Raw genomic sequence first — 12,268 nt, forward strand, 5'->3', positions numbered from 1 at the left:
CCTTCAGAAACTTTGGAGAATAGCTTGACTCCCTCTTCTTCGGGGCAGCCCCTGAGACAGTGGAACACTGCTATCCTGTCTCCCCTTCTTTTCATCAGAGGCTTAGAAGGCTTAAGGCATTTAATTTTTCCCTGCAACCCTCCTCCCGCACGTCATAACCCAGGTCACATGACGCTGAACGCCTGCCAGCTAAGCCGGACTCCTCTCCAGCCGTGAAATGAATGAAGCTCAGGAGGATCTATGGATTCCCGCTCACGTGGCCGAAGAGCAGAAGCCACCTGCTCTTCTAAGCGAGCCTCTTAAAACGGAGTTTCTCCACTGCGGCTGCTTTTACCACTTGTGGATTTCAACCATGCTAGCTGGGGAGTTCTGGGAGTCCATACATCTTAGAGGAGGGGTTCCCAACTAAGGGGTGCCTGTGCCCCCCGGAGGGGGGGAGGGAGTGAGAGACGATATTCCAGGAGTGTGTGTGAAAACGTGGGTTTAGAAGTTTCAAAATGATAAGTTATACGTGCGTCGTTCTAGTGCATAGAATTATTTACTTTCGTAAGGGGTGCGAGAATGTATCGGAAGCCGGAGTGAATTCTCACAATCCAAAAAAAGATGCCCTACTTCAGGGGCTGGGCTGCCAGCAGTTCGTAGGGGTTCGGGGAGAACCTCTAGCTAAGGTTCTGTGCAGTTCGGAGAATCCCCAAATCCCCACGCCTGGCTGGCCCCACCCACCCCACCCTGCCCCTCCCGGGAGTCTCCACACGGCCCATTTCGCATGCAGGTAAGTGCAGGCGTGCACGGAGGCTGAAGGAGGGTGAAAAACGGGCCTACCGGAAGTTCGGGAAGGCCGGAAACAGGCCCGTTTCCAGCCTCCAGAGGGCCTCTGGAGTCTGGGGAGGCCGTTTTTTGCCCAGAAAAGCCTCCGGAGCCCGGGGAGGGCAAAAACGCCCCCGCCATGGTGCAGGAGGCCAACTAGGCCACACCCACCATGGCCACACCCACTCAGCAACTAGGCAGAGAACCCCTTGCTAAAATTTTTGAAGCCCACCCCTGCCCTACTTGCCGGAGTAAACTCAGGATAAACACAGAGGAGCCCAGTAAATAGACGTAACTGGGTTTACTGGATCGGCCCCTTTCCTGGGTCCGCGCAACACCGAATCCTAAATTAATTGTTCAAATAATATTCAGGCCACACACTCCGAGCGCCGAAAATGAACCGAGCAGGGCTGCCGCTCGGTTTTTTTTCATTGATACAGCCAAGTTTGTCGAACAGCGCATTACTATGCCCCGGGCGTTTGGGACCGAGTCCCAGTTTTCCTTCCTCCCTTTGAAAAAAAAAGAGCCACAACATTGGAGTTGACGGGTGGGTGGAGCCTTTGCACAATGCCCCGTTACATACCAGCGCACACGCGTGTGTCACTGACCAAGGTGAAAGTTTTCCCCAGCTTCCTTTTTGTGCCAACGAATGCTTGGGGTTTGTTGTTTTTTTTGGGGGGGGGACGACAGAATATTGTGTGAATGCAACCCGTAGCAGCTGCCTTTTCTCTCAAGGGTGTGTGATTCTGTATGTGTGCAGTTGTGTGTGGGTGTTCTTTCCTGCAAATAAAAAGGGAAAAAGGAATTGCGGTCAAGATAACAGCTCGGCCGATCACATTTGCGTTCTTTACGTTATCTGGCAACGCAAAAAAGGAATTTAAAAATCTGCTTGGAATAAAAAATAAAGACGGCGACTTTTCTGAAACGGTTCTCGTACAATTCTCGGTGGGGCTGGCCATGGGGGAATTTCCCCAGATATTGTGCTTCTGTCCTTGTGTGAGTTGTTTTGGAGATTTGGGTGGCCTGGATAACGCAGGATCAGGATTATGGGATCTCGGAGAGGCTTCAACATCCAGAATGTTCATCAATGGCCATGCTGGCTAATACAGGTAGTCTTCAACTTACAACGGTTCATTTAGTGACCATTCAAAGCAGGGGTGAAATCCAGCAGGTTCTGACAGGTTCTGGAGAACCGGCAGCGGAAATTTTGAGTGGTTCGGGAGAACCGGCAAATACCACCTCTGGCTGGCCCCAGAGTGGAGTAGGAATGGAGATTTTGCAATATCCTTCCCCCAGGGGAATGGGGATTTTCCATTATCCTTCCCCCCAGCAGTGGGGAGGAAATGGGGATTTTGCAGTATCCTTCCCCCTGGAGTGGGGTGGAAATGGGGATTTTGCCTCGATAGAAAAACACTATCTATCTATCTATCTATCTATCTATCTATCTATCTATCTATCTATCATCTATCTATCTATCTATCTATCTATCTATCTATCTATCTATCGTATCTATCTATCTATCTACCTACCTACCTACCTACCTATCTATCTTTCCTATCTATCTATCTATCTATCTATCTATCTATCTATCTATCTATCTATCTACCTACCTACCTACCTACCTACCTACCTACCCTACCTATCTATCTATCTTTCCTATCTATTCTATCTATCTATCTATCTATCTATCTATCTATCTATCTATCTATCTATCATCTATCTATCTATCTATCTATCTATCTATCTATCTATCTATCTATCTATCATCTATCTATCTATCTATCATCTATCTATCTATCTATCTATCTATCTATCTATCTATCTATCTATCTATCTATCGTATCTATCTATATGTTGGCCCACTCTTGCCCCTAAGTGCCCTTTCCCCAAATATCTTCTACTAATCGTGTATTTTAGTAAGCTGTTTTCCTTAAATGTATTTTATGGTTCCATTTTTCTCCTTTTTTTATTCGTGAACCACAATCCAGGAAAAAGGACAGATTTTACACGTTGGTAGCATTTCACACCAAGCGACGGTGTGAATCGGAAAAGCTCTAATTAAAATCAAAGTGAATTAATTTTGCCCACAACCCCTGATTCTGACTGCCGAAGCTTCCATTTGTCAAATGTATTTAAAGGGGTGGGAGGAATTTCTGCCTTTTATTTATTTATGTATTTTTTTTTTTGCTTTTGCTTTAATTAGAAATATAAATAGTTTGGCAGGGAACTGTTCACGGAGCTACACCAGCTGCTGCTTCTCCAAAGCGGTAGAGTTTTTTTTCCAAAGGACATTTTGCTTTGAACACAGCATTTTTGCAAATGGAAGCCAAATACCTTCTTCTAATCTGCTCCGGAACACAAGATTCTGAGCATGTGCAGAAGTCACTCCCCTTAAAGTAGAATGTGGATCTAGCAAGTGTTTCCCCAAGGAGCCTTCCAGTCTTCGGCTTATTTGCAACTGTGGAGGTTCAGAATTAGAACTCAGTGCCTGTTGTGGCTCACCAGCGGCAAGCAGAGCTGGCAGCAGATTCAGACAGTGAGGAGGTTGGGGAGGGACATGGGCCAGTCCTGGAGTCTGGGGAAGGCCTCTGATGAGGGCTCTGCATCGGAGGCAGAGAGGGGGGCCAGGGCCGTCTAACAGTTATCAGCTGCCTTCGGAGTCAGACATCAGTGAGGGAGAAGAACAGCTGCAGCCTGTTCCCAGTGTGTGCATGCACAGAATTGCCAGATGAAGGGAAGAGCTAAAGAACAAGGGTCGACTCAGGAGTAAGCCACACCGCAGGCGATAAATGGTCCCTCCCAGAGGGAATAAAAGAGGAGCGAAAGGGGAGTGGAGTTTGCAGGAGACAATTCGTGACTCAGTTTTGAAGATATCGGCCTGGCAGCTCTCCAAGCCAGATAAGGTCCGTGACTGTAAATTCTCCCTTGAAAGACTTTGCTGGATGTGAATGAGAGGAATTCACAGTCAACTTAATAAAAAGGGGTTTTTGTCGGGAGAGGAGTCTCCTTCCATGCTCCATGAGAAGCCTAAGTCAAGGAACAGTGCCTTCCTTTCTCTTGACTCCCTTTTGCTGTTTCAGGTGAGCACGTGTACGGATGCAAGGAGTCATCCTGTCGTCTTTGCCAAGTACTACCATCTGCCTTTCCTGCAGGACATCCAGACGGACTGCACCCGGACAGGCCTCGGCGGTTACTGGGTAAGTGAGTTTTGCCACCAAGACAGCCTCCTCTCTTTGCGGGATTGATATCTGGGACTAAGCTGGAGAAATCCTGCAGGAGCAATTAAGGAATCAGGGTAGAACTGGAAGGGGCCTTGGAGGTCTTCTAGTCCAGCCCTCTGCTCAAATAAGAAACCCTATCCCATTTCAGATAAGTGGCTGTCCAGTCTCTTCTGAAAAAACCTCCAGTGATGAAGCACCCACAACTTCTGGTGGCAATTCTTCCTCCTTTCTTCCTTCTCTTCTCTTATTCTCTTCTCTTCTCTTCTTCTCTTCTCTTCTCTTCTCTTATTCTCTTCTCTTTCTATTCTATTATTCTCTTCTCTTCTCTTATTCTCTTCTCTTATTCTCTTCTCTTATTCTCTTCTTCTTCTCTTCTTCTCTTCTCTTTCTCTTCTCTTCTCTTCTCTTCTCCTCTCCTCTCCTCTCCTCTCCTCTCCTCTCCTCCTCTCCTCTCCTCTTCTCTTTTCTTATTCTCTTCTCTTCTCCTCTCCTCTCCTCTTTTCTTATTCTCTTCTCTTCTCTTATTCCCTTCTCTTCTCTTATTCTCTTCTCTTCTCCTATTCTCTTCTCTTCTCTTATTCTCTTCTCTTCTCTTCTCTTATTCTCTTCTCTTATTCCTCTTCTCTTCTCTTATTCTCTTCTCTTATTCTCTTCTCTTCTCTTCTCTTCTCTTCTCTTCTCTTCTCTTCTCTTCTCTTCTCTTCTCTTCTCCTCTCCTCTCCTCTCCTCTCCTCTCCTCTCCTCCTCTCCTCTCCTCTCCTCTCCTCTCCTCTCCTCTCCTCTTCTCTTCTCTTCTCTTCTCTTATTCTCTTCTCTTCTCCTCTCCTCTTCTCTTTTCTTATTCTCTTCTCTTCTCTTATTCCCTCTCTTCTCTTCTCTTATTCTCTTCTCTTCTCCTATTCTCTTCTTCTCTTCTCCTCTCTTATTCTCTCTCTTCTCTTCTCTTCTCTTCTCTTCTCTTCTCTCCCTCTCCCCTCCCCTCCTCTCCTCTCCTCTCCTCTCCTCTCCTCTCCTCTCCTCTCCTCTCCTCTCCTCTCCTCTCCTCTTCTCTTCTCTTCTCTTCTCTTCTCTTCTCTTCTCTTCTCTTCTCTTCTATTTCCTCTGCCCCTCCGGCCCTCCAGCCCATTGCTTCTCTGCCTTCCTCCTTCAGGGCAACAAGGGAGGTGTGAGTGTCCGGCTCTCCATCTTTGGGCACATGGTCTGCTTCTTGAACTGCCACCTGCCGGCACACATGGAGAAGGCGGAGCAGCGGAAGGAGGACTTCACTACCATCCTTCACCTGCAGCAGTTCGAGGGCCCCTCGGCCAACGGCATTCTTGACCACGAGTGAGTACCAGCGCTTGCGTCCTTCCAGGCTGGGCGAAAAGAGCCCAGGAGGGCAGGAGAAGAGGGTATGTCCTTTGGCCGGTTCCACTCTCTTTGGGGAGGAGCCTTGTCCATTCAGAAGGTCCGTTTTGATGACTACACGATCAATGGTGGATGAAATTTGCCCCCACCCAGTCCTGCATACCGCACCCAAGACCAACACAAAACAAGTTGATTCCAGTGTTAGAAACATGAGATAAATGATACTTAAAATCAGGAGTGGGATTCAGCCGGTTCGCACCAATTCAGGCGAACCAGGAGGTTGATTTAATTTGGTTCACCGAACCGGTTGTTCCAAGGACTGGCTGACCCCACCCATCCCGCCCTCCCCTCCCCTCCCAGGAGTCTCCATGTGGCCGCGTTTTGGATGCCAGGTAAGTGCAGGGCGCACGCGGAGGCTCTGGGAGGGCAAAAATGGGCCTACCGGAAGTCCAGAAACGGGCCTGTTTCCGGCCTCCGAAAACTATTCTATTCTAATGGGTGAGGAACGAGCTGGCTTTGCAGATCGAAGGAAGATCCTGTATCTAACAGTCTCCTGAACTTTATTGTTAAAGGTTCCTTCATTACTTCCTTCGCCTTCCCTTTGTCTCCCCTGCAGCCTCATCTTCTGGTTTGGGGATCTCAACTTTCGCATCGAGACGCTGGACATCCGCTACGTCAAATACGCATCGACAACAGCATCCTCCATCAGCTCTGGGAGAAGGACCAGGTGAGACCTACCTGTGTGTGCAGGGGTGAGGGTTAGGAGAGGGGAACGGGTAAGCAGTGGCCTTTATGATCGGCACCTTCTCCTGGTGAGGTCAATCCATCACAATAGAGCTGGAAGGGACCTTGGAGGTCTTCTAGTCCAGCCCTCTGACCAAGCAGGAAACCCTCTACCATTTCAGACAGGTGACTGTCCAGTCTCTTCTTGAAAACTTCCAGTGTTGGAGCACACACAACTTCTGGAGGCTTCTGGTTAATTGTCCTCACTGTTACGAAGTTTCTCCTTAATTGTTTCTCTCCTTGATTAGTTCCCATCCATTGCTTCTTATCCTGCCATATCCTGAAGGAACCCTAATCCTCCAGCTTTGTCCTCCTGGTTTCTCTCCTTCTGCAGCTTAACCTTGCGAAAACCACGTGGCCCATCCAGAAGGGATTCCAAGAGGGGTTCCTTAATTTTCCCCCGACCTTTAAATTCGACGTGGGAACTAACATGTATGACACCAGGTACGGAGGACAATTGGAGGGTTGGGGATGTTGTGACCTAGGCTCGCTTGGTCATTAGAAGACACAATTTAGTCTTAAACAAACCTAGTTATTATAAACAGCTGGGAATTACTCCATTCCCAGCTTAATCCAAATTAATTCCAAAATAAGTCCTTCAGAAAAAGTCCTTCAGGTTCATCACAAACCTTTATATTCTTTGGCACCCTGCCAAAGGCCTTTCTTGGCAAAGCCCCACGAAGTTCAGAAACAAACAAGAGATGCTGATTGGAAACAGATTTAGCAACGTTGCTTTCCTACAAAGAGCCCAAGAGCCTTTGCTGCTCTTTTAAGCCTTATGGGAGGGACCAACCATCTCCTGGTCTTACTCCTGAGTCGTCCTTTTTGCTGTCCATTCTGAACATCAACCATATTCATAATTTACAGCAGGGGTCCCCAACTCCCTGTTTGTAGACTGGCACCAGGCCATGGCATGCCAGAAACCGGGCCACACACAACAAGGGAAGCTCCATCCACGGGATGCAGGCAGCATACAAAATCATGCGATCCTCTGCTCCACGGAAAAACCTCCCCCCCACGGAACCGGTCCCCTGGTGCCCCAAAGGTTAGGGGCCACTGATTACAGAATACACACTGTGCGGTTATCCCAGCCTCCACTTAGGGCCTCACTTCCTGTCCTTGGTGTTGTGCCCCTGCAGCGCTAAGAAGCGGAAACCAGCTTGGACGGACCGTATCCTATGGAAGATCAAAAGTGGGGCCCACCCAGTGCATTCTGGGAGATCAGTGGTGGGAACCTGACTGTGACTCAGCTCTGCTATTGCAGCCATATGGAGTACACTGTGAGTGACCACAAGCCTGTGGCCTCCATTTTTTCAGTACAGGTGAGTGCCCAGCCCTGTGGACAGCTGTGGTTATGCCACTGAGAGCGTTCACCAATTTTTTATAGATATATATATATATATATTTTTTAAGACAGACAAACATTTAATACATCAATCCTCCCTTCCTGTGACGCCCTCGGTGTTATCTTCTAGGCTTCTTCTCCATCTTCCATAAGTTTCTTCTATCTTCATCTTCCTCCAAACCATTCTAACATTTCATTATTTCATTTCATTTCGTTTTTTTTTTTAATTAGATTTATATGCTGCCCTTCTCCGGAGAACTCAGGGCGGCTTACAATGCGTTAAGCAATAGCCTTCATACTATTGTATATATTTTATACAAAGTCAGCTTATTGCCCCCCACAAACTGGGTCCTCAATTTACCTACCTTAGAAAGGACGGAAGGCTGAGTCAACCTTGAGCCTGGCAAGATTCGAACTTGCAATAATTGCAAGACAGCTGAATGTTAATAACAGGCTTTTAGTCTGTTAAGCTATCCAGGCTCCTAGGCTTCCGTTTCATTTCATTAACCTCCAGTCCCCTAATCATCTTTGTTGATCCTAACTCTTCTGGCAGTTTGGTTCCCGGGCCGATGTACCACTGGTGGAGCTCCAAGTGGCCGACGAGTGGACCAAGCCGGAGCAAGCCGTAGTCCACTACAGAACTTCTTCGGCTTTCCACCGCAGTTCCTGGGATTGGATCGCCCTCTATCGGGTGAGAAGGGATGGTCGGGCGAGATGGTGGGCATCCGAACAGGCAGCGTGAACTCTTCCCAGCAGTGGGCAGATAAGCAGAATGACGTGGGTATCTCAGCAGCCACAAGGGGGCACTGTGGAAACGTCTCGTGATTTCTGCCCCCTTAGGTGGGTTTCCGGCACTGCAAGGACTACATATCCTATGTATGGGCCAAGCAGGAAGACACGGAGAGCCACCTCTACCAGGTAAATATAATCGGAGCAAATGGAGCTTCCTCTCTGCCAGGCCAAAGGGTTTGGCCTCAGGAAAAGGCAACGTCCAAGGCGAAGGGCTGACTCGATGGTTATATTTACGCCAAGGGGACACGTCCTCCCCTTGAGGAATTTCATTGGGGATTGAAATGCAGATCTGGCGGTCTGGTGCTGGGAAATCCCAGGTCTGAGCCTTTTCTTGACCCTGAGTTCACAGAGTGACCAAGCCACTCGTCTTGTCTCTGTCCAACCTCACAGAGTTGGCATTATGAGAACGAAATGACCAGAGGGAACATGGGATAGAAATTAACAGACGAATAGAATAGAATAGAATAGAATAGAATAGAATAGAATAGAATAGAATAGAATAGAATACAATACAATACAATACAATACAATACAATACAATACAATACAATACAATACAATACAATACAATACAATACAATACAATAATAATAATAGAATAATAATAATAGAATAAATCAACCCTGACTGCTCTTTAGAAGGCCAGATCCTGAAGAGGAAACTCAAATCCTTTGGCCACCTGATGAGAAGGAAGGACTCCCTGGAGAAGAGCTGAATGCTGGGAACGATGGAGGGCAAAAGAAGAAGAAGGGGACGGCAGAGAACGAGGTGGCTGGATGGAGTCATGGAAGCTGTAGGCATGAGCTTCAATGGACTCCGGGGGATAGTAGAGGACAAGGAAGGCCTGGAGGAATGTTGTCCATGGAGTCACGATGGGTCGGACATGACTTTGCGACTAACAACAAAGAATAGAATAGGATATAGGATATAGGATATAGGATACAGGATACAGAATACAGAATATACAATATACAATAGAAAATGTGGCGTGCAATGGAGTGGAATAGAATAGAATAGAATAGAATAGAAATAGAATAGAATAGAATAGAATTAGGGATAGAATAGAATAGAATAGAATAGAGTAGAGTAGAGTAGAGTAGAGTAGAGTAGAGTAGAGTAGAGTAGAGTAGAATAGAATTTAGAATAGAATAGAGTAGAGTAGAGTAGAGTAGAGTAGAGTAGAATAGAATTTAGAATAGAATAGAATAGAATAGAATAGAATAGAATAGAATAGAATAGAATAGAATAGAATAGAATAGAATAGAACCAAACCAGAACAGAACAGAACAGAACAGAACAGAACAGAACAGAACAGAACAGAACAGAATAAATATTGGAATGTAGAATAGAATAGAATAGAATAAATATTGGAATGTAGAACAGAACAGAACAGAACAGAATAGAATAGAATAGAAATAAGAATTATTAGAATTAGAATTATTAGAATGGTTGGTTGGTTGGTTAGTTTGTGGATAATCTTCTGCTGGGCTTCCAACTCCCCAACCCTTTGTCTCTCTTCCACCTCTAGCTAACCTTTCCCGAAGAGTCCCTGCCGAAAGGGAAGGGGGATTACATCCTTGGCTACTACAGCAACAACACCAGCTGCATGGTGGGAGTGACAGATCCCTTCCAGGTGAGCATCTGGAGGGCAGGACACCGTCTACATTTTCCGTTTACATGGCATGACCATGTCTATGTCAATGACTGTGACTGCATTTCGGGTGCTTGGCAACCAGCTCACATTTATGACCGGTTGTGGCGTCCCATAGATGCAGGGACAATGATTTGCGACGTTTGTTGCTGGTTTCCTTAAGATTGGCACGACTTACGACCAAAATTGCAGCCCCAGTGTGGTCATAATTTGAGTCCGTAGTTCAGATGTCCATGGAACTGGATCTTTTATTGCTTTCTATGACTTTCATATAAGGGACGTGGTGGCTGAGTGGCTAAGACGCTGAGCTTGTCGATCGAAAGGCCGGCAGTTCAGCGGTTCGAATCCCTAGGGCCGCGTAACGGGGGTGAGCTCCCGTTCCTTGTCCCAGCTTCTGCCAACCTAGCAGTTCGAAAGCACGTAAAAAAAATGCAAGTAGAAAAATAGGGACCACCTTTGGTGGGAAGGGAACAGCGTTCCGTGCGCCTTTGGCGTTGAGTCATGCCAGCCACACGACCACGGAGACATCTTTGGACAGCGCTGGCTCTTCGGTTTTGAAACAGAGATGAGCACCGCCCCCTAGAGTCGGGAATGACTAGCACAAATGTGCGAGGGGAACCTTTACCTTTACCTTATTAATTTCACTCCTTTTGAAATCCAGTTGTGATGCACATAACAGAATAGGAGAACTCCGCTCATTTAGTTCAGTAGCTGCGGCAACTGTAATAGCAACGAAGGTGTGAAGGGCTTTTGGCCAGGAGACCCTGGTCTGGGATGGAATGAGACACCTTGCCGCAGCCAACTCGCCATGGACAATTCAACAATTCAATTATTTAAAATAATTATTTTAATTTTTGTCATTCCCATGTCATTTGGTCCCTTCTTTGGTGTCCTTTCTTTAATTATTCTATTCCACTATTTGTTCGACATTTGTGTAACTCTTGTCCTACGGCGAGTTGGCTGCAGCAAGCTGGCCGCGGCCTGTTGTGCAACTTTGTGTGGCTGTGGTTCCACAAAGAACTACACAGAGTAGGGTGGAGTACACAGTGGTGAAATTCAGCTGGATCTATCCTGCTCGCGCGATCCGGTAGGGCCGGTGGGGGGGGAGGTTCTGCCCAACCACCCCCGGATGTCATGATGTCCTGTTTTGGACCCTCTGCGCATGTGCAAAAGGCTCGACACATGTCTGGAGGAGGCGTGCGCGAGCGCTCACATTTCCGATCCGGTAGCGAAGGTAAGTTCATTTCGCCCTTGTGGTATACGGCCAGCGTGTTCTGGAAACCCAACGGTTGTCTTTGCATGTCGGGAGTAATCCAGGCATCATCCGAAGGGTTCATCGATATCAGTGGTGGGTTTCAGTTACCTGTGCTACCGGTTCGCTCCGGCGCATACGCAGAGTGTATTTGATGATGTCCGGGTGAGTGGGCGGAGCTTCCCGCCGCTGCTACCATTTCGTCTGAACCGGGGTGAACCAGTAGCAACCCACCATCGATCGATATAGTGTATAAACAGAGCGACTCTATTCCAAGAGTCCAAGGTGATATATGAACAGTGCTTGTGATTTGAGAAAAACTGACTTTCCTTCTCCCCCTCCCCTCAATTTCCCGGCCTAGATTTCCTTGCCAACCTTGGAGCAAGTCAGCAGCGCCACGGACAGCACCAACAGCACCTCCGAAGAGGACGACGACAGCACGCTGGTGCTCCTCGGCCCCAAATCCCGCAGCCCTAGCCCCGGCAAGATGCACCGTCACCGTAGCCGGAGCCCCAGCCTGGCCAAGTTCCAGGGCCTGCTCTTGCGCTCCTCCAGCCGTGACCAAGGGGCCAGCCGCAGCCCCTCACCCCAGGGACGCCGCCACAGCACCATTCTGAAGGCGGATATTCCCAGCATCCAGTTTTCCAAGGACAGCCCACGGCACCGCTCCAAGTCGCGGGAGATGGCGCAGAACGCCGAGATCTCCTCTTCCTCCTCCTCCTCCTCTTCCTCCTCTACCACCTCCCAGGCTCGGACAAGCTGGCGCTTCGAGGAGACTCCGCTTTCCCGGGCCGATCCGAGGAATCTGGGCTTGCTGCCCGCTGTGCGTTTGGAGACGGTGGACCGAGTCATGGGCTCCCGACGTGACAGCTCTGACCCGAGTCTGCCTGGACGAAGGATGAGCCCCACCAGCCCCACAGCGGGGCTCGCGGCCCTCTTTAGTACTTCCCCACAAGAGGGGCCACCCCACGGTAGCCATAGCTGTGATACCAGACACTAAGGCAGCAGAGCCCACCAGGCAACTATCCTGCGTAGCGTGCGTGACGATGCCCTTTGCCCACTCCTCTCTT

The 12,268-nt window shown here is 48.2% G+C and overlaps 1 protein-coding gene across 1 annotated transcript in view; it reads left to right on the top strand.

The window, feature by feature from the left end:
• INPP5J (inositol polyphosphate-5-phosphatase J) overlaps positions 1-12,198 on the top strand; it is a 31,813-nt gene extending 19,615 nt beyond the window's left edge. The window contains 12 exon segments of the mRNA XM_070950711.1: positions 3,893-3,919; positions 3,922-4,004; positions 5,179-5,354; positions 5,992-6,056; positions 6,059-6,102; positions 6,493-6,602; positions 7,298-7,374; positions 7,377-7,480; positions 8,057-8,194; positions 8,344-8,421; positions 9,824-9,928; positions 11,560-12,198. Coding sequence (XP_070806812.1) covers positions 3,893-3,919; positions 3,922-4,004; positions 5,179-5,354; positions 5,992-6,056; positions 6,059-6,102; positions 6,493-6,602; positions 7,298-7,374; positions 7,377-7,480; positions 8,057-8,194; positions 8,344-8,421; positions 9,824-9,928; positions 11,560-12,198 — 1,646 coding nt within the window.
• Positions 12,199-12,268: the final 70 nt, after the last annotated feature.

The sequence above is a fragment of the Pituophis catenifer genome, unplaced genomic scaffold, assembly GCF_029215685.1.
Source record: "Pituophis catenifer annectens isolate HBS135680 unplaced genomic scaffold, rPitCat1.0.hap2 SCAF_10, whole genome shotgun sequence".
Taxonomy (NCBI): domain Eukaryota; kingdom Metazoa; phylum Chordata; class Lepidosauria; order Squamata; family Colubridae; genus Pituophis; species Pituophis catenifer.